The sequence below is a fragment of the Laccaria bicolor genome, genomic scaffold, assembly GCF_000143565.1.
Source record: "Laccaria bicolor S238N-H82 LACBIscaffold_13 genomic scaffold, whole genome shotgun sequence".
NCBI classification, from domain to species: domain Eukaryota; kingdom Fungi; phylum Basidiomycota; class Agaricomycetes; order Agaricales; family Hydnangiaceae; genus Laccaria; species Laccaria bicolor.
In genome coordinates this window covers 183,277-203,766 of record NW_001889884.1, presented here as the reverse complement: position 1 = coordinate 203,766, position 20,490 = coordinate 183,277, and the positions used below count along the sequence as shown (strand labels likewise).

The following is a 20,490-nucleotide window of genomic DNA, read 5'->3' as shown; positions in this document are numbered from 1 at the left end:
ACGCAAAGATGGGGGGTAAAGGGCTGTTCAACAATTGCAAAGCTCAGTCCTCAATTCGAACGAGGCTTTGAACAGCTCATTCACCCTGTCGCAATAGCAGCCACATGGTGTGTACCGTGCACGCGATAACCACTAGCTGTGAGAAGTGTGTTTTAAATTTGGCCCTAATCAATATTCCCAGAAGCTGAGCGCTGCCACTACTAGCAGAGCTCTTGCCAATAAGGCTCCAAGATCGTACGCAGTTGAAGAGGATTCGCCCAGGAAATCAGTTATTTGTTGAGCGACAGTCTGGAACCCTGTGACAGTTGCGAGCAGTAGTGATAAGCGACCATAACCTAGGTCTCCATTAGAAGAACAAAATTACCGTGTGAAAGGGTTTCGCCATGTTAAAAAATGGAGAGCAAAGTAGTTGAATATATGAGAGATGAACGAGCATCAACAGACAGCAGGAATTCTCGGTAAATCAGGGGAACCTCCCTCATTTTCTCTTATGGGTAGAGCGATGTCGAAATTGACCCTAAATCCAAGAAAGTGAGGTCTAAACACCTGCAAAAATAAACATGGAAAAGAGTGAGGGTCTAGCGACCTCACGAAGTTATGAAGGTACTGACTGACAAGCCACTTTATTGCCAATGCCACAGAGGATCCATCTGACCCCTATATCCGATTGACATTATCCCTCTCCTCCGCTGGCAGTTTCAATCTGCTTTGAAAAGAATCTGGGTTGGTCATCGGTTACACCTGCAGAAAAATTCTGCTCTAATCGACTGGTGGCGGTAAGGTGTTGCCCATTGAATTACTACTTGGTGGTCAACTCACCCCTCGATAGACGCATTTACAAGCGGCCTGCGATGAGAGGAAGTTACGTAGGATCTTGCAATACGGTGAGAGCGAGGCGGGGAACAGGGATGGAGAGCACACCTACTTCTGAGTCCCAATGCCGCCGCCTTACAAAGAACGGCCCCCCAGCGATAGCTACGTTACGGGCGGGCAAGCACTGCCTTCCCAGCTACAAAAAAAGGCGAGTTCAAAAATGGCAGCTGTGGAAATGGGCATCAGACTGGGCTGGAGAGGGTGCGGAGGAGGAAAAACGCGGGGAGGTAATATTGTGTTGCATGGTTATGAGGTTTGAGAAAAGATTAAAAAGTACTTACTTACAGTGCTTCAATAACGGCGTCCGGAAACGACTCAACGACGGACGAAACTCTTCACATTCAGCACACTCTCAATCGAACGTCTGATTACTGTTGGTAAGTTCAAACTACGAAACGAGTAATTCAGACTCACCACGCCCGTTCGTGCCCCAATCCCACGAAGCTTTCGCAAAAGTACATACGCATGAGTTTGTCCGTCCAAGGCTTGCAGGATGGTCGGTGAGGATTGTCCTCTCCTTTGCGGAACCTTGGTTGAGCGACAGAATGGATGTGCTTCGTTCCAGCTAGTGAGTAGAAAACTGCAAACGTCGTGGTGTTGTATGGTGAATGAGGCCTGCTGTGCTACGCGTGATAACACATTGTATCACTTCGTTTGTAGGAACAAGCGTTCTCGTTCGCAAAGGGAAGCTTGGTTCTTCTTCGGTGTCTTGAAGGACTTTGGAAAGTCTTCGCTTTGGCAAGAGTCTTTAATGCAGGTAATAACTACGGAGAAGGCGTCAGGAGCGGCAGCGCCAGCAGAACAGCGGTTGGGATACACACCCGCACATCTTGCTTCGATAAGTTGCTACCCCGACCGACTTGGTCACCACCCTGCATCCCTTCTATTATGGGTTCAACGAGCCTAGACGGACCAGGGAGCGAACGACAGCTTCTCCAGTGAAGGGCGAGGGAGCAGCGCAGTCTGGGCCATGAAGTCTCGAGAGACTTGTAGGGGTTGTCATCACACGAAGGAGTGTTTAGAGGCCTTGATTGGACACAAGCGATTGCCTGTGCTATCTGGTTGTGGGTAAAGGCAAAAGCACGGTCAGCGTGATCTTAGGGGCAGCATTAACATACCTTCATCAACCCCCAACATCCTCAACTAGTAGCCAGCTCATTATCTACCCGCCTTCGGAAACACTCATCTTGAAAAGTGGTTCGCCACATGAATAGCCGCGGCGACTGGTGGTCCCTTCCCTCATAACCGCAATGGTCTGGCAAAGAAATTAACATCCTAGTATCCACATACGGTCGTCTATTGATGAAATGCGTACCGTACGGGTTTTCAAGAGGTGTCTAAGCATTGGGTTGGTGCGCGTCGCGAGAATCACGAAAGGTAGGACAGAGGCGAGCAGGGAACAGAAAGGAGATGAGAAGACATCGTGCACAGATAACCGGCTCGATGAGCTGACAACGACTCTAACGTGAAGAGGGAAAATACAGTGCCATTCTGGGATTTGTAATCACGTGCGCAACTTTATGGCTGCCTACAAAGTTACTTAAAGAAAGTTGCTAACTATTCGACTCGGAACGAGTTATGCCTTTGAAATAATTTATCACGCACTCGATAAACAGTGGGCTAGAGCAAGGCTAGAGCTATCCCAATCAACTGTGTTGTTATGCATTTACATCTACTTAATTAAGTAGAGTTATTTTCGTAAGCTCGTAACGACGAGCTCTTCGAGTCGGTCCTCGGATAACTTAGTTCTCCCAGACTTTCGGTATACAAAGGTGCCACAGGCGTCATTTCTCAAAATAAAAGAATAATGACAACTCCGCTATTCTGTAGTAGAAAGCCGCCTGTGAAGGGGAGGGGACGGATAGCAGTAAAAAGATAATCGAGTGAATAGTCAATTATCGCTCAGTCCCCGATTCGAACGAGGCTTGACTTGCGTACCACTTTGACGCGCTGTGACGGCGTGGACGATGTCCGCGACAACCACTACGCTACTGAGCTATGTGAAACTAGTAATACTGTCAGTTCTTATTCATTTATTTTTGCCGTTCTCTGACTCAGAATGATACCTCCTAAACAAGTATGCCTACTAATCCTCACTCTTTTTGTTATTTCAAGTACTCATCCCGCTACAATTACACCAATATAAAAAAATTTAGCAGGCATTTCGTTATCGTTAAATGCTAGGTCCTCGATTCGAAGGATACTTTAACGTTGAGTGCGTGTCATCAAGGAACCCCTAATATTCAATTAATATTGTACGCCTTCGTGAGCTATAATTACTACGCTACCGATCTGTGTGCAGCAAGCAATAATATCGTTCTTATTAACCCATTTTTGTTTTTCTCCAGTAAATGATCCTCCGTGACAATCGCAGGAGCAGTCCGCCAGATATACGCCAGGCAACCTCGCTCCCTTCCACACAAGAATCACGGCTCAACAACCCGTAGAGGATAGCTTGAACAATTTTTGGCGGGCTGGATTTTGTAAGTAAAGCCTAACGATCTTGTGAGGTAATACAAATAATCTTTTGCCGTTCCATAAAATTCCGGTCTGTAAAGCTCACCTGCACGCTTTACCTTCAACGCGGCATTACCCGAACAAAGAGACCTTGCTCAGAATTTCATTCCTTATCATGTACACGTTTTATTGACCTGTTTCAATTTTACATTGCTTCCGAAAGAAAGAAACTTTTCTTCGGCTTTCCTTTCAATTCTACTCCTTGGTCTTGCCTTGGTCGGACTTTTATCATGATATAACAAAGGACTGATTGGGATATCTTGAGAGTGCGCGACACTTTTCAAACAAAGATTTCCTTTCTTTCGGAAGCAATGTAAAATTGGAACGGGTCAATAAAACACGGAAAAAAATGATACATGTGTCTGAGAAAGAAATCTTTGTGAGTCGGATAATATTGTGCGGAAGGTACGATGTGCAAAACCTGATCAACTATCCTCCGAACGTCACAAACCAAAGCAGTCAGATTTTTTGCGAGCCTTCCCTTTTTGTGAAAAGCAAAAAAGAGATCACAAAGAGGAGTAAGTAATACAGAGTAATACCCCAAACAACCGTTAGCCTTTACTTACACGTCTTGGACCCTGCCCTGTCACACTTGCCGACTAGAACACCTTTCATTATCCCTTTATACAATTAATGGAGTTTTCCAATCGTCGACCTTTCAAAGACGAAAGTTGTACACTTTTATAAAGGTCCCACCCGAAGTGGCCCATCTTTACCTCATCCCACCACCATTGCATCTGGGTGCGCCACTCCTACAACAATTTCTACTAAAGCATTACGCTGGTGAGTGGCATCTCTGATGACGGCTCATGTATCCACTTTGTAGTAATAGGACCATCTAGACATCTCGGAACTATGAACTCCCCATTCTCCCATTTCCTCCGAACCAACTATGCGCTGTCCGACACCGACTTACAACACCCAATTCGCCACCTACCACTAGAGATACTGCGGGAAATATTTCAGTGGTGCCCAGAATTGTCTATTCGCCTCACTCACGTCTGCAGCCTCTGGAGGTCGATACTCCTGTCTGATCCTCTTCAGTGGTCCACGGTCCACGTCAATTCGGTAGCTGAAAAACCCTTACGTCGCCTCGTTCAGCTATTTTCAGAACGCTCACGGGGCATTCCACTCAAGTTGTCCGTATGCCTCAATGAAGATAAGGCCACTCGGAGGTTGAAAGTCCCGGATACCGCTGAAGGTTGTCGGATCCTTCGAGTTACAGGGTTCCCACAGGCTGTCATGGGTCTCGATGTCGAAGCACCATCGATCTTGGAGGACTTGTCTATCGACTGTTCCCAGTTTCCCGCTTCTCATTCCACCAATCCTCTTCGCCGCCGCGCTTCTTATCACCCCGCTTCTTATCACCACCTGATTGCGTTGTACGAGCCAGATACTAGGCCTGAGCCGACGCCAGCTTGTGGGCTCTTCGAAGCTGTTAACCTCCGAAGATTATGTCTTCGCATTCCGTTTGTCAATCTGATCTTTCCCCGTCATCCCAGATTGAGTTGGCCATATTTAACGGAGTTGACCTTAGACGGACTGGGGTGTGCGGCGAAGGCTTATGCGACATTGAATGTTGCAATTGCAGCTCGCATTCTGAGTGGCTGTTCGCAGCTCGTGAGATGCACCTTGTGGATCGCATCATCCATAGACAAATCCGGTCTCGGGGATGTTTCCTCGGCGCCTGATATATCTCTTCCGTGTTTGAAGTATCTTTTCACATACGACAGGGTTGGCGAAATCCGACACCTGTTTCGACTTCTTCAATTACCCGCTCTTCAAGAGATCGAATTTCACCCTGAAATACAGGCGAGCCAGCTGGAAAGGACACCCCTCTTGTTGTTACTCAGAAAGTGGGGTCAAAATATCGAAAAACTTACGGTTGACCCGAGTCATTTCGTCAAGTACGATCTTTGGCAATGCCTCCGCCTCATTCCTTCCGTCACCCATCTCACAATCACGCACGACGTTCTTTCATCCGCAAATTACAGGGGTATGCGGCAGACACCTGTCATTTTCGACGACATCGACATTCGGAAATTGATACCCCCTTCCACGAACCCCTCGGCCCTCTGTCCTAAATTGAAGAAGTTCCATTGTTTGCACCATGACGTTACGGATGACATTCTTTCAAAATTTTACGAGACAAGATGCGAGGGTGTTGCTGGGGTGAGCTGTTGGGTGCGAGAAGGTCTGAGCATGTGTTTTGAGCGCACGTGATGTTAGTATTTACTTATGTATACCCAAATTGGATTTGATTGCTTGTTGCCTTGATTCTCACATCATCTCGGACTCTCACCACGGAACCTCGCGGAGTCACCGCACCTAACCCTGTAGGTCACAACCGATAACTATTTTGCTTGAGCACTGAGAGATCCATGATGACGCAAGGTTCAACTTTATCATGGCACCTATGTCCCCTTTCGCTCCCTTCTTCCACACAAACTATGTGCCATCGGATGCTGAACTTGGAGAGATAAACTTGATTGTCACTGAAGCAGAGTCCAAGCTTTCGAAACTGGTCGAGGAGATTGCTAAGCAATCCTCCAAGAGTTTCTTCGAGAAGCGGGACGCGCTCCAGGAATTTATCAATTCGCATCGCGCCCTTACATCTCCCATCCGCCGCCTACCATTTGACATAATCCGGAACATATTCTTGTTATGCCGTCCCATAGAGACCGATCGAATCATGAAGGCAACGGACGCCCCAGTACTTATCACGCACGTGTGCAGTCATTGGAGATCCGTTGCGTTGACAGTTCCTCATCTTTGGACGACGATATACATCGATAAACCCAAGGAAAAATACTCATACCAGCTCGCATGGAAGTTCTTGGAACGTTCAAGGGACCTGCCCTTAACCTTCACGATGCGTTTGGAGCAGAAAATCAGCCCAAGTGATCAGGATTTTCTTAGTCTATTATCGCATTCTGCGCATCGCTGGAGGATGCTCCATATAACGGGCCCGAAATTGGCTATTATCCCCTTTCCCGTTGATGTTTCCCCAATTCTAGACGCGCTGTCTTTCGATTGCTCTGAATATCCTGCCTACTGGCTACAAGCTGAGGAGGAGAGCGATTTCTTCAAATCCAATCTATTCAAAGCGAATAACGTTCAGCACCTTTTTCTTCGAATCTCATTCATCGGGTTCACCAGTGGAAGCTTTCCCTCATTTTTTCCACACTTAACCGACCTAGTCCTCGATGGGACAACCCGTGCTCCGGGGAAACATCTCTATTTATCAGTTTCCAAAGCATTTCTTATTCTTTCGCGCTGTCCGCGGCTTATCCGCTGCTCGTTATGGATCGCAACTTCAACCTTCAAAAGCGATGGGTTTGCCGCACATGTAATGTCATCTCAGCCTATATCCCTTCCTTTGTTGGAGTATCTCTTCGTCTTCGACGCGTTCGCAGAAGCCAAAGGTTTATTTCAGCTTCTTGAATTGCCTGCTCTGCGAAGAGTGGAATTTCACTCAGCAACGCAAGCTACACACCTCGAGCGATCCCCACTCTTGTATCTAATCAAGCATTGGGGTCAACGTGTAGAGGAGCTGGTCGTCGATCCAGCCTATTTTGCCAAATACGATCTCTGGCAGTGCTTCCGCCTACTGCCATCCCTCAGGCACCTCACGATCAACCACAACATCGTTCCTTATACCAACTTCCAAGAGGATGACTGGTTGAGATCGGCCCCTGCCAATTGTTTTGATGACGCAGACATCAAGATATTAACCCCGTCTGCGACTACGCCTGTCATCTGTCCAAAGCTACAGGTGTTCTCTTGTTCCCATCATCGCATTACAAGACCTGCGCTGAAGAATTTCATTGCCGCTAGACGCGCAATGCCAGGTGTGGAGCCATTGTGGAAAGTTGTTATATCGCCGCCCCCGGGTCCCCAAGAATTACTCCCACCATTGTAGTGATGCAGAGGAATTAAATTGATCATACAAATTAGTATTATTTGGATGGAAAAGAATGAGTAGAATGGCGATCAAGGGACGGTAGGAACAATCGTCACCGAGGTCGCTGTGGCCGGCAATGCCTTGTAAATGGGGCACAATTCCTTCCAAGAATCTAGCGGGCAAAGGTAAGCGACTTTTCGGCAACTCCGAAAATTGCCATACCTGGAGTATTTTGAGCACCAGCAATGGGGGTATCTTCTGCAAAGACGACGGCGAGGCCGCTGAAAAAGTGTCAGGATCTACCGTAACGAGATTCTCGATTCCTTACAGCTCTAGATGCCACTCGATGTGACTGGAGAAAAGATACTGAGTATCAAGCCGGCAAGAAAGATCACGGAAATATCATACCAGTGCATGATCCATGGCCCCGCGTTGTTGGTTGTGAAGCGAATAGTTACGTTGCTTCCAGCGGCACCAAGGCTCACAACGTCTCTTCTAACGGGATTGACATAGTTGTAGCTAGCGTCGGCTCCAGCGCTTCTGACAACACTAAAGGGATGCTGCGAGGAGCGCACGGTTAGCAATGGGGAATGATGGATAAAAAATTATTTACTCCATGAAGATGAAATGGATGCTGTGACAGGATCAGGGAGTTTTCGGCAAATGCGACAAGCGGTGCTCACTGGACCGCCTACAACGCCAGCCGGAATGGAGACCTCGATGACTTTATTTGGTGGAAGAGTATAGATTGATCCTGCGGGAAGAATATCTTGAGCATTCCGAGCTCCGCTAAGAAGCTGTAACAAGATCGGGATTGAAGGGGGTTCGAACGACGCTCCGTTGATAGAGAATCTAGCGTTGGTGCGGTTGAAGCTTAACGCGAGGTTGATGCTGACGTCGGCTTCTCCAAGAGTAGGGGGACCCGGAGCTGCGGGATCTTCGAGAGGGACAAGTTGTGACTCATCAAGGAGCGTCGGATCCGTTTGTTGTGATGTTGTAGGATCTGCCTCTGTAGCACCCGCATACCGAAGGATCGCAGAATTGATACCATTCGTAAATCCACGAGCAAGACCATTCAACCCGTTATTGGGGAGCGCACGAACCCAGTAGTTATCCACAGGTTGCGTAGCATTTAGGATGAACGAGTAACGTTGGCCTATGAAACATGTTTATGCGGCAAATGGCAATGACCAGTGATTTACATACCAGTGAAAATTTGAATTTGATCGACGGTGTAGGGCAGAGTGTTCACCCCATCGACCTCAATAACTGTAAGTTGGTGGCCGTCAATGGAAAAGATATAGTTAGGATCGCAAGAAAGCGAAACCAGTCGGAATCGATAGTTCTTCCCGTGCTCCACGCGGAGTACCTCGAGATCTACCAGAGGACCTCCGACAGAACGGCCCTTGCCGTTAATTAAGGTACTATCAGCAGAGGGAACACCAACGGCTGAAGGGGCGGGGGTATGGTACCTTTTGAATCCTTGAATCATTGTCATTCGTAGAGAGGTATTTAATTGCGTACCATTCGCCGAGAGTGATAACAGTGGACTCTGCATGTTCATCAGTTAAATGGCAGTTTTTTTCAATATCCGCGTTACGAACCGTCATCCACTGTCAAAAGATACGTTTAACTTGACCCCGCATACCAGTTAAAGTGGATGACTGACCATCATAGAGATGTTTGTAAGGATCATTTGGGTCGTAAACAACCAGCGGGCCTCTCAGACCGTCACAATATTGGGTTCCTAGATTGGATGGAATCGCTAAGAATAGTGAATAAACAGCGAAAAGTGGGAAATACCGAAGTGTGAATGGTACCAGAAGGTGCCCGCTTGATCCGGAACAGAGAACGTGTATAGGAACGAGTGATCTGGGGAAATAGGACACTGGTTAACGCCGACGGGACCGTCGGCCCAAGACGATCCATGTTGGAGTATTCCGTGCCAGTGCTGCGATATAAAATGAATGAGTCAGTGATAAAGACAGGATTAGTCTTACGATGCTTGTACTCCGCAACATCGTCGCATCCGTCAAGGAATTGACGACGTTGAGGTTGAAGGTGTCACCCTACCCAACACGCGCTATCAGTGCCTGTCATCGCGGTGAACCCGAGGAGCTACCTTATTGCCTATGATCAACGGCGACGGGTATACTCCATTAACAAGAGCGGCTCTACCGCGTTATGAGGAAAAAGTATCTTGGAGGGTACAAATTCTACTCACGAACGCTGGAACCCATCGGGGGCAATGACCTGATTTGCGACATTCAGAATCGCAGCCGGGCCGACGGCTGCTTGAGCTAAAGAGACAAGGCAGTCGAGTGCGAAAAGGAGTGTCAAAATCATGATGGGAGACTGGGGTTCGATGCGAAAATGAGAGCCATTTTATAGGAAAAGAACGAGCCAATAACTTACTATTGAAGTCCAGGTCTAGACGCCGACGTTTAAGTTGTTTACTTGTTCGCGTGGCAATAAGCTTGGTATTCGGTGTAAGAATCTCTTCTTGACGAGGCAATTCGGCCGTGTAGCTTTGGACGCAGCTAACTTATCGGAGGTCGTCCGTTGAGGTCTTTCACCTACGATTTTGGCGTTGAGTGAGGGCGGTCGGTGAGTTCTGACCCGGGCTGACTCGTCGAAAGAGAATTTGGTGTGGCTGACTGAAAAGCGTTTGCCAAGAACTACACTCGGCACAGCAACTCATTACGATGGAACGATTCAACTCTGTAGGCGTGATACAAATCAGTAGACCGACTGGTGGTGGTAGCGTATGATTACAACCTCTGATTCAAATTTATGTGGATGAACCTCACCGTGAGTGACAAGCATCGGGATTTGGCAGAAATACCAAGCCGTTTCGTCGCCGCTTTTGTATTCATCGCGAAGCACCCATTCAAGACTGCGAGTTCCCTCGTTTCAGATACATCACGATATTCGTCGAGGGAGATCCGGTGTTGGATTAACGCCTAAATCTAAGGAGGCATTTTGTGAGCTGTGAACGGATCTTTTACACCATATGTAGCTCACCACGTGCTAATAGATACCGCTCCGAGTCGAGGACGAGATTGATAAATCACCTCCGCGAACTGCGCAGCGGAGGTAAAATAGATGGCAGCACGGGTGAAGCCGTGTTTTTGCTTTTTACGGCGCAACCTCGACAAAGGCATCGGGAAGTCCTTTCGCGACTGTTCGGAAGGGTTGTGCTCATGATATGGTAAATGACAATGTGACTGCAAAGGCGCAGTCCACGGATGGGGATTGGGGCGGTGAATCATTGTGCCAAATCAAGCTGGTTCTTCGACACTAGAGCGGTAGAACTTCGTGCAATATGACCCCATAGGATCTTCAAATGGACAGGTATGTGCTGCGGTGAGCAGTAGTGCGCGTGGTGGATAGATCCTCCAAGTTTCTTGGTTGGCATGATGCCACATCAATGGATTTCGGATTGGGCTCGGCGCTCGGAGTGAGGCGGGAGGAAGCCTTTGAGAAATAGCCACAAACAAAGGAACTTCCCTTCGGCAAGGAGAATTCAGATTGTGTCAAATCCTGGCCGTGGTTACTTAGAGCCAAGCTTTATAGAAAAAGTAATTTATGTAGCCTATACGACGAAGAAAAATAAATATTGAGACCCGTAGGTCTACCACTCCGGGAAAGCGTGTCATCCTTGTGCAGGGGCCATGCTAATCTTCTCTGTATCGTTCCAATTTTTTCGTATGTCACCCCGAAGGGGACAGGATGCAGTGGAATTTTAGGGTGCGCCTAAACACGATTTGGAGTTTTGTTCGGTCTGCGTGTTCGAATCACGTGGCCTGACTTTAGGCTGCATCAGGAATCGTGAGCGCTTCATTTCGAAAACGTTGGAGAGTCGTTGGTTAGTGTTCAATAAGCGCATTCAAAAGAAATTTCGGACTGGTCTACAATCATGCAGTTGGCTGTCATCCTTGCTTTGGAGTTCTTAAAGCAATCAAATTTATTTCAACACTGAGTGCGCTCGATGAGGGCAAGTACAAGTAAACAGATACAGAATGAAGACTAGCTAGCTACTAATCCTCCTCCTCCCCACTCTCCGACTCCGGTTGACCAACCCAAAGAACCAAATTCGATCCATTCCTCAAACCAGCTTGCATCACCGTGTCCGAATTGTTAAGGGCGTCATCGTCATCGTTACACAAATACCCACTAACGCAACGCAGATACATGTACGTCAGAATCACCATCCACACGCACGAAGCTCACTGACCTATGAAAGTCCACCATGAAATACTTGCACGCGGTTAAAAGGACCTTTTGTACCGTATGCGATTTTTTCAGCCTGAAATCGAGGGAACGGCCGTCAGGCCCCTTGATGGAAATGCTGAACCGCTCGTTCGCCTGTTTGCCAACGTCGTTGGTGCCGATTTCTGAGCCTGAAAGGATGATCAGCGTGGTATTTTAGTAGGGGGAGGAAAAGAAGTACCTTTGGTGGAAGTAAAGACGTCGTTTTCGGTAGAAGATGTTGCCGGTGCGCGGGCTACGGTAAAAAAAAAGTCGTAATATAAGGTGTCACCAATCTTATCTCGAGTCAAACACTCACGCTTTTTGTGTTCCCATGTAGTACTACCATCTCCCGTCGTCGTCGTATTCAGCTTTTTCTCCAACTTGACTTCGTTAGTTGGGCTGCTCAAAATGAACCAAGATGGCGCGTCGGTTGCCTGACCGACCGTCGCACTGTCTTCCACAAGTTCGTCCGTCGCTGATTCGTCGTTGTCGCGTTCGCCGTGGGATACGTATTCCATGAGTGGAGTTTTACTGGGTCGTTCAAGAAGTAGACCGTGAAGCGATAGGGAAGGCGAAATGGTGAGCGCACTGCCACCGGCCACAGGCGTATGTTGCTCTTGGTTTGGTGGTGCAACAGCAGTTGGAATGGAAGGAGCCGGTGATGTTGTGGTGAGCGCACTGCGACCAGCCACAGGCGGAGTATGTTGCTCTTGGTTTGCAGGTAGAACAGCGGTCGAAATGGAGGGTGATGTGTCAGGTGCCGAGGGAACTGGTGTCGCGTGAGGGTTCGCCTCTCCTAGTTTTTTCCGCTTTAACGTGCCGCATCGCGTATGAAGAGGTTGTAAAGCACATACCGATTGGAGCCATAGTTCTATTTTCTGGAGCGGCCACAACAGTAATCTCGTCTAGAACACGCCACATATGCACCCAGGCACTCGCATCAACTTCAATGGACCTCCCTTGACAAACGTCGAGTGTGCACGTCTCTAATCTGATGAAGGTGGGGTCCTGCGCTAAATTGAAGTATCCCCGAACTAGATCAATCATATCCTAATACACCTCAGCATCAGGCCAGTGAGAATATCTATAGACGCGCGCGACGAACCTCAAAAGTCTCCGTCTTCAGCACAAATTTCCTCTTTCCCTCATACGATACGATCGCAATTGGAACGTCGCCATTAGATTTAGACAGTGGGTTCAGCGTAGACGAGAAATGCATGATGTGCGGGTGGCGACGATGAGCAAAAGGGAAACAGTGGGAAACGAAGGTCCATGTTCGAAGACGTGATGTTGTAGTGTCCCCGTGACCTCGTTGACATCTGTAGTAAGCAGGACCAAATATGGGACTTTTTCACTGGCAACCGCTCATGAGCTCAAGCTCAAGATTCAGCAAGAATTCCCCTGAAGACTGAAACTGTACCAATGGCGATATCTGAATCCAATTAACCTAAGCACAGGTTGTGCCCCCTTCGTTTCGTTTTTTTCTCTATGCTCGTGACGAATCATAATGGAGCGCCAAGTATGGCAATGCCTTACCGGATAAAGTCCAGTAACACTTTATTTTGCTGGGGTAATACGAGACTTCGTGTCGCAAGGAGAGTGAGTGACCTTGTTAAGACCACTCAGGCGGTCAATATGATTATCCCGCAGATACTTCATGGGACGTGTGGGACGACATACAGTAAGTCCGCAGGTGATGTCATTAACCACTGTAAAAACCGAGGTGTGTTCTAGGATGATCATAGTAACCTGGGAAGCTCAGACCAGCACCTATGAGTTCCGAGGGAGTCTGCGCGAAGAAACGATATGTCTCAAGTCCGAGGAGCTCAGTTTCCACTTGACGAGTAAGTGACTGGGCGTTAAACACTAGCTGTCATTTACTCCCTGAAAAATTGTTGATCAGGGTCATCTCTTCGAAGTTCGTATTCTGAGGTAACCACCTCGGACAGATTGCTATTCAATTCAAGGCGAGAAAAGCGGTCCCCGAGCTGACGATGGCTCAACTGGTTCCGCGGCTAGATTGACACAAAATGACAAGGTAAATTTAGCATATGGCTTTACGCGGAGGGGAGTCATTGATCATCTTTAGGTTTTAGTGGGTAACCTAAGCGAAGCTGATTCACGAAAAAGCATGACGGCCTCAATCATCACTGGCGCGACAGCCAGTCGAGACGGAATTCCACACCATGAGAGCGCTTTGATTTATTTGGTTTTCCAGCTCGGAAAGGTGAGAGAGTCATCCCGCTTTGTCGGAGATTGAGAGGTGATAATTAATCTCTGGATGGAGACGAATACTATCTCCTTGCGCAAAGATGGGCCGTATGCCGTCTTGGAGGTGGGATCCCTTGGTGATCCATTCACCCATGTCTGTCTTACATGCCGCACTGTCCATTTGGAGGTTTGGCGCACCATATAGGGCACGAGCAAGTCCCTGAGCCGTGCAACCTCTGCCGTGGACATCCAGCAATCACTGCATCTCCTAATCACGTCGCTGCCCATGGTCCATCTGACTCCCCGCGGATATGTTGTCTTTGCTGCCACCGTTCCTCAGATCTACTCTCCAGGTTGTGACACTCAACCACGGAGATCCCTTCAACGACATGTGTCGCCAGCGGCATATAAGACAAAGCTCCCTCCCTCATTCCAGCAATTCCCTCAACATTCAATCCTCGTAAACAACTAGCCTCTCAACCGCGATGCCTTCAATCATCTCTTCATCTTGCCTTAACCTCCCCACCTCTTCAACCGTGCTCAAAGCCGCGCCCCGTTTTTCTCTACACGCATTGAGCCCCCGTTCTTGGGCAGTGTCCTTTGGTAAGTAAACTGTCGCTTGCATCAAGAAAACAATCTAATGCGTCTACGACATTACCTTAGCACGCACGTCGATACTTGCGGTCCTCGACAACGCGATTACCATCGGGCACCTTACTATCTCCGATTCTGAAGGGACACACTATTACGGAACATACCAAAAGGGATGCAATGATGTGCAACTCAACGTCATCAATGATACGTTCTGGTTGAGGATCTTACTGTAAGTGGCATGTTACTTCTTAGAAACTTGAGTTGAGCTGACTCGGATACTTCTAGATCTGGTGATCTTGGCTGTAAGTTCTTCTGCCAAGCTGCCTGGCATGCACAGGTCATTAACGGACATTCGACCAACAGTCAGCGAAGCATATATGATTGGGGATGTCGAGGTCTCTAGCCTCAAGGGAGCTATGAACGTAGGTGGATTATGTTTATGATCTCCCAACAGATGCTAAAATCACTCAAATAGCTGTGGCTGGAGAACGAGTCTGGGATGGCCAACACACTTTCTTCAACCGTCGCAAAAGTATCCTCAGCGATGAGCGGGCTCTACAACAGCTTCCTCGGCCAGACACGCTCTCAAGCGCGTCTGAATGCTATCGCCAGCTACGACCAATCTAACGAATTATTCAAGGTGAGTCACTGATTCTTGCCTATCATCTTTGAACTCCAACTCAAGGACGTGACGTCATTAGGCATTCCTGAGCAAGGAGATGATGTACTCATGCGCTCTGTGGAGCGAAGCAGAAGGCGGTGTTCGAGGGGATCTCGAGGTGGGGCCGACACCTGGGGATCTAGAAGCGGCTCAGCGACGGAAAATCCACCATGTTCTTCGCGCAGCGCGTGTGAAAACTGGACACAGAATTCTTGAATTTGGCAGTGGATGGGGAGGTCTCGCCATTGAGGTATGTGCGCGATTAGCAATCTTTTCTCAATTCGTCTAAGTAGTCACTCAGGCTGCGCGTTCTTTCGGATGCGAAGTTGATACATTGACACTATCAAAAGAACAAAAATCCCTCGCAGAAGAACGCATCAAAGAGGCTGGTCTGGAGGGCCGAATCAGAGTCCACCTTCTTGATTACCGTGAAATTCCAGCCGAATTCGAAAAGGCGTTCGACGCCTTTGTCAGTGTCGAAATGCTTGAGGTGAGTTTCTTTCTCAAGCACAAGGGAAGTCGTCTGATAAACATTGTAGCATGTCGGAGCGAAACACTACAACACTTATTTCAAACTGGTAGACTTTGCTCTGAAATCAAAAGACGCTACGATCGTCGTCACCTCCTCCACCTTCCCAGAGTCAAGGTTTTCGAGTTATCAGTACGTTCGTTTGAAAAATTCCTCCCGAATTTTCTTAATTTTTACCACAGAGCTGAAGACTTCATGCGCAAATATATGTGGCCTAACTCTTGCCTGCCCAGCGCGACAGCCTTGATCACCGCTGCTCAAGCTGGATCACAAAGCCGATTCACGCTTGAGGGCGTCGAGAACCACGCAGCCCGTCAGTCTGTTTATTATATCGACACAATGTTCTATCCCGTCTCATACATATGTACTTCTCTTCAGACTATCCCCGCACGCTTCGAGAATGGGGAAGGCGTTTGGAAGCGAACTTGACGCAAGAGCTCATCATAAAAGACTACCCGGCTCTCCAAGATGTTCACGAGTACGCGGCGTTCAAGCGGAAGTGGGAATACCTTTTTGCATATGCCGGCGCTGGCTTCGCAAAGGGGTATATTACTTGCCATATGCTCACGTTTATTCGCCAAGTGGGTAGCATTCATCTCAGCGATTAAAACCCTTTTTGACATCCTCCTCTTCACTTAGAATGATACGCCTGTTCGCTGTGATTGATTTTGCGATTGCAAACGACCAAATGTGACTTTCAGTCTCTTACTTACCCTTATAATCAGTAGACAGCATTTACTACACATCATACCCCTAGACAGCATATCTATACGATACAATCAATTTTTTATTACCATGTTATGCCGTAGCCTGGAACAATGAGAAATGAAGCCACGACTAGACAAAAGAAAGAAAAACCACCCACCCGCCGAGCCTGGGATGTGGAATCGAAGCTCTCTTTATTACATGAATACAAAATTCTATGGATGTCCGTGCATGTTGCATGAGTTCCTGGACATTGTACAAAATTGCAGATTGTTATGCATTTTGGGGTTAAACGTTGAACATTAAACCTTAAGCTTTTGTTGTCCGTCGCTCAACTCTTTTTGGAGCATTCACGCAGTGGCAGTATACTCGAGTTTTCCATGCCCCTGTTCTTCGTGGAAATGTAAGCAAAATGAAGTTCTGTTTTAGAGTTCTCAGTCCCCGATTCGAACGAGGCTTTGCATTGAAGTGCCATGGGCATATAGAAATCTGCGTGCCACTTGCGGTCACTTGCGGACCACCCGTTCGCAGGTGACCGCAAGTGTCTCGCAGATAATCAAAAAGGATCGCAGGTATCGCAGTTGTCACGCAGATAGATAGTCTACTACAACATAGTACTTAGTAAATTTAAACTAAAGAAATGTAATCTTCACTTGAGAACTTGAAATGTGGCCACTGCTATGCGATACAAGTCTGGAATACAGTGTTCAATTTTCTACACAAGAGTTTTAGTTCTTATTTACTCATGCCTACTCGCAAGTTGACCGCAGGTGGCTCGCAAACATCCATTTTGTGCGCAGATTCTCGTAAGTGTGTCTCGCATTGGTCTCGCAGGTGTATCGCAAGTGATGCGCAAGTCGCACGCAAGTGTACGCAAGTCTCGCAATGGATACTAACTCTCGCAAGTGTATCTTAAATGTGTCGCAGATGTATCTCAAGTGTACCGCAAGCTGAACACAAGTATATCGCAGGTGGAATGCTGATTGGATGCAGGACATCTTGGTCATTTCATAGAGCAATATATGTCGCCAGTATAATTTATGAATCCCATGAATGAAATGGTTCCAAAATTAGTGAATGTGAGGGAAATGTCATTGAAATACATTGTAAATGTGAGGGAAATGACAGTGAAATACATTATGAATGTCCCAAGAATTTCCTTCAAATCCGCTGACACCGGTCTAATCAAGGAAATTGGGGGAAACACTGGAATCCAGGTTTTCTGGGGAAGTAGTCAGGAAATAACGAGAGATTTTCATCGATTTCCAAAGTTGGTTTTCCCTAATGTCCCTCGTTTGGTGTGGAATCAAGTTGGGATGGGAAGAAGAGAGCAAGTCTGAACGAGAGGTGAGACTCCATCACTCACCAATGGCAGACATTGGCTATTGAGTCCCGAAGTCTCTGGAAAAAAATCGACCACAATCACGTCCGATAAAGAAGGAAAATAATGGTAAGAAGCCGGTGGCTGACTAGTCATAGCCTCAGACACTGCGTTACTTGTACATTTCAGCATAAAAATGGTCTTAGTACAGACCTATAGGTACGAACCAACAAGTCAGAAAGAATCAGAGTGATCCAGATACGTTAAACTAGAAGGATAATTATGGTGCTCATTGAAGAAATCTCAAGAAATATGAAATCTCAGCAAGGTGCGCTGATGCTTGCAGATGCCCGCAGATACTCGGCTCACTAGGTCTAATGTGCACGCAACTGGATTGGTCTGCACGCAAGTGACCGCAGATACTTCTTTTCGGTTCGCAACTGGCACGCAACCTGTGTCCGCAGATGGCATGCAGATTTTCCTGTGCCCAAGTGCCATCCTTTAAAAGCACTTCACAAGCGAAATCCATAACGCTACCGAGCTATGCGATGTCGATAATGATATCAATTCTTATTGACTCATTTTTCTCGTTGCATGAAACCTTCCTCAATCATTACGCACAAGCATGTATTCTGCTACAATCACACACAATTTAAAAAAGAGAAGACAACTCAGGAGAATGCTCAGTCCTCGATTCGAACGAGGCTTTGCGTAGGGTGCGCGCATGCCGCCAGAGCACCTCTCTCAGCTCTGACCATGCAAGCAAGGCTACGCATGCGATAACCACTACGCTACCGAGCCGTGTAAAGCAACCAACAAATTTAATTGTAAACGCTCAAGATCAATTTCTTTACCACGCGCTACTACTTAATCATCTGGATTTCCAGAATGATAGCCAATATCGCAACGGTCATAGTATTCCGTTCATCTTAGAGTTAATCGTTAATCGTTGAGGATATGCTGAAACGTCGTTAAGAACGTTCGCGCAGTGGCAGTTCAAGTTTTCCGTGCTCCCTGTTCCTCTTGGAAATGTAGGCAAAATGAAGTCCTGAGGATGTCTCGTCCCAGGCTTTCCACGGCCGCAGGCTGTTATAAATAAAATGCCTTTGGCCCAGTTCCCTGATCGTCACCTCCTCAAGTTGCATTCTGAGCTGACACCAACTTGGGGCCTTTCCAAAATTATTAATGGATTTAACCTCCGAGGCCTATATATGTCGTCGCAAAATCTGTAGAAAGCCTACTTCGAAGAAATTTAAGGCGAGGCCGATGCTCTCAAGCCAACACCACACCTAAAAAGAGCAATCAAAGATGATGGACACACTCGGAATTGAACCAGGGACCGCCCACATGCCCTAACTTATCTTCTATACGCTCCACGGGCGTGATAACCAACTACACCATGTGCCCGCGGTGAGGGTTATCATGGGTTTACCTTGTGTAAAGCACCTCAGATGTGTGTTGTTTTTGAAGTCGGAACTTCAAAATTCTCAGAGTTACTTGTTCCGAGGACAGGTCAGCGAAAAATACTGGTGGTGCTTCCGCGTTTTTCAAAAAGCACTATTTGCTGATGAATTCCATTTGAAAACAAAACTGATTCACCAAGTGTATTCAAGACGGACTCACCTAATTTAGAGGGATTCGTTCAACAATGACCCCCGTAACATCCGCAAACCAAGCTCTGATCTTGCGACGAAGCCCAATCACCGGAGCTGAACTAACCTATCCCAATCCCAGTCAATTTTACAATGATTGAATCACAGATCAAAACACCGCCAAAGAAGTTTGGAATGCATTCCCAGTTCGGAGGGATAATCCGTCGATGGAGATAACGGCGGAGCTGTCAATGTAGAGTACTATTTCGCCCAGGCGTCACGATTGTCAAATCAAAGAGACATCACGCACCGTTCTCCTTCTCAACATCGTTCAACCTGACTCTGAACGCAAAACGCTCGTCCAGCGTCCTACAGCGGTGAAAGGAGCCTCTGCAGACAGAATATCCGCAATCGCTGTTTTTCTTCGAGAGTGGAGGGACTCGTTATAGGTGGTGAGCATTGCGTGGTGTTGGCAGTGGAAGGAAGGTGTTCGCCGACGGATTTTGGCCTGTTCATCTCCATCAGTTAAGTGTACCATAAATCTTAGTCATCCGACACTCACCTCCACATTAACCTCGAATCCAACTGCTGACACCTCTGCTCCTTCCGCCCGCATGTACAGTCGCGGACAATCAAACCCCGCTTATTTTTGTGCCCCCTTTTTGTGACCGCCAAACTGAGTCCAGAGCCTTGGTAGAGTGAAAATATACTAGCATTGAATATTAGAAGAGTATTCACACCGGCCATGAGGCGGTACGGGCAGTTTCAAGAATTTCAGCCCAAAATTTTGGCGCGCCCACCAAAAACTCGCTAAAAACATGGAAAAACATGCAATCGACTCTGTTTCGAGTGCTGATTACAGTCCAGTACATAGTTATAAAAAATATCCAATAGATATGACCAATCGAGATCCCCAATTTCATGGGAATTCACAGAAAATGACAACGGCATCATGAGATGGACTGTCTTGGAGGACAATAAGTGCCCGAGTTTCTAATCCTATTGAAATAATGACTCTTCATAACCCATTTTTTACCACTTCTCATGGCACTACTGGAGTTGGTGCAAATACTGATACCAAGAACATGCAAAAAAAAAACTTCAAAATGGCAAAAGAGAGTAATCAATGTCCTGGATGCTTGCCGGTTCACATTAGAGACGGCGATCGAGTGTGCCGGGTAATAATTAGATACCATATGGCGTATAGAAATTGTCCAAAATTTTGGCGCGACCAAAAATCACGTGTAAAAAACCCGGAAAATTCATTTTCTGACGTTTTCGAGCTCTAGGAGTCCGAATATGAAGTTAGTTTTGTGCCAAAATACTCAA

The 20,490-nt window shown here is 47.2% G+C and overlaps 8 protein-coding genes across 8 annotated transcripts; 3 read left to right on the top strand and 5 right to left on the bottom strand.

Moving 5' to 3' along the window:
* Positions 1 to 759: 759 nt before the first annotated feature.
* On the bottom strand, positions 760 to 2,363 carry LACBIDRAFT_327533 (uncharacterized protein; the record flags this gene model as incomplete). Its single annotated transcript, XM_001881407.1, is given in 10 exon segments — positions 760 to 799; positions 820 to 846; positions 867 to 1,009; positions 1,159 to 1,162; positions 1,288 to 1,496; positions 1,695 to 1,969; positions 1,992 to 2,016; positions 2,164 to 2,169; positions 2,189 to 2,321; positions 2,356 to 2,363. 10 exon segments carry the CDS (start codon positions 2,361 to 2,363, stop codon positions 760 to 762), a joined length of 870 nt encoding a protein of 289 aa, XP_001881442.1.
* Positions 2,364 to 3,739: 1,376 nt separating this feature from the next.
* Positions 3,740 to 7,312, top strand: LACBIDRAFT_327532 (uncharacterized protein; the record flags this gene model as incomplete). The annotated part of the gene is made up of 4 exons (XM_001881569.1): positions 3,740 to 3,769; positions 4,080 to 4,173; positions 4,217 to 5,562; positions 5,768 to 7,312. The coding sequence occupies 4 exons, from the start codon at positions 3,740 to 3,742 to the stop codon at positions 7,310 to 7,312; spliced, it is 3,015 nt and encodes a 1,004-aa protein (XP_001881604.1).
* A 71-nt stretch (positions 7,313 to 7,383) lies between these two features.
* Positions 7,384 to 9,640, bottom strand: lcc4 (laccase, multicopper oxidase, benzenediol:oxygen oxidorectuctase; the record flags this gene model as incomplete). Its single annotated transcript, XM_001881406.1, has 14 exons — positions 7,384 to 7,466; positions 7,517 to 7,575; positions 7,623 to 7,646; positions 7,703 to 7,854; positions 7,908 to 7,928; positions 7,978 to 8,450; positions 8,501 to 8,766; positions 8,819 to 8,846; positions 8,899 to 8,907; positions 8,964 to 9,041; positions 9,098 to 9,245; positions 9,295 to 9,363; positions 9,417 to 9,468; positions 9,519 to 9,640. 14 exons carry the CDS (start codon positions 9,638 to 9,640, stop codon positions 7,384 to 7,386), a joined length of 1,584 nt encoding a protein of 527 aa, XP_001881441.1.
* A 1,608-nt stretch (positions 9,641 to 11,248) lies between these two features.
* On the bottom strand, positions 11,249 to 12,767 carry LACBIDRAFT_294459 (uncharacterized protein; the record flags this gene model as incomplete). Its single annotated transcript, XM_001881405.1, has 6 exons — positions 11,249 to 11,470; positions 11,532 to 11,697; positions 11,748 to 11,801; positions 11,865 to 12,317; positions 12,403 to 12,598; positions 12,654 to 12,767. The coding sequence occupies 6 exons, from the start codon at positions 12,765 to 12,767 to the stop codon at positions 11,335 to 11,337; spliced, it is 1,119 nt and encodes a 372-aa protein (XP_001881440.1). The 3' UTR covers positions 11,249 to 11,334.
* A 308-nt stretch (positions 12,768 to 13,075) lies between these two features.
* On the top strand, positions 13,076 to 13,808 carry LACBIDRAFT_327529 (uncharacterized protein; the record flags this gene model as incomplete). The annotated part of the gene is made up of 5 exons (XM_001881568.1): positions 13,076 to 13,147; positions 13,199 to 13,229; positions 13,294 to 13,392; positions 13,498 to 13,586; positions 13,638 to 13,808. The coding sequence occupies 5 exons, from the start codon at positions 13,076 to 13,078 to the stop codon at positions 13,806 to 13,808; spliced, it is 462 nt and encodes a 153-aa protein (XP_001881603.1).
* Positions 13,809 to 14,244: 436 nt separating this feature from the next.
* CFS3.3 (cyclopropane-fatty-acyl-phospholipid synthase) lies at positions 14,245 to 16,209 on the top strand (the record flags this gene model as incomplete). Its single annotated transcript, XM_001881567.1, has 11 exons — positions 14,245 to 14,362; positions 14,423 to 14,582; positions 14,639 to 14,655; positions 14,717 to 14,775; positions 14,829 to 14,993; positions 15,055 to 15,264; positions 15,316 to 15,504; positions 15,554 to 15,675; positions 15,726 to 15,856; positions 15,922 to 16,124; positions 16,183 to 16,209. The coding sequence occupies 11 exons, from the start codon at positions 14,245 to 14,247 to the stop codon at positions 16,207 to 16,209; spliced, it is 1,401 nt and encodes a 466-aa protein (XP_001881602.1).
* Positions 16,210 to 17,858: 1,649 nt separating this feature from the next.
* LACBIDRAFT_297997 (uncharacterized protein) lies at positions 17,859 to 18,098 on the bottom strand (the record flags this gene model as incomplete). Its single annotated transcript, XM_001881404.1, has 1 exon — positions 17,859 to 18,098. One exon carries the CDS (start codon positions 18,096 to 18,098, stop codon positions 17,859 to 17,861), a length of 240 nt encoding a protein of 79 aa, XP_001881439.1.
* Positions 18,099 to 19,330: 1,232 nt separating this feature from the next.
* Positions 19,331 to 20,033, bottom strand: LACBIDRAFT_327527 (uncharacterized protein; the record flags this gene model as incomplete). The annotated part of the gene is made up of 4 exons (XM_001881403.1): positions 19,331 to 19,422; positions 19,472 to 19,530; positions 19,724 to 19,870; positions 19,900 to 20,033. 4 exons carry the CDS (start codon positions 20,031 to 20,033, stop codon positions 19,331 to 19,333), a joined length of 432 nt encoding a protein of 143 aa, XP_001881438.1.
* Positions 20,034 to 20,490: the final 457 nt, after the last annotated feature.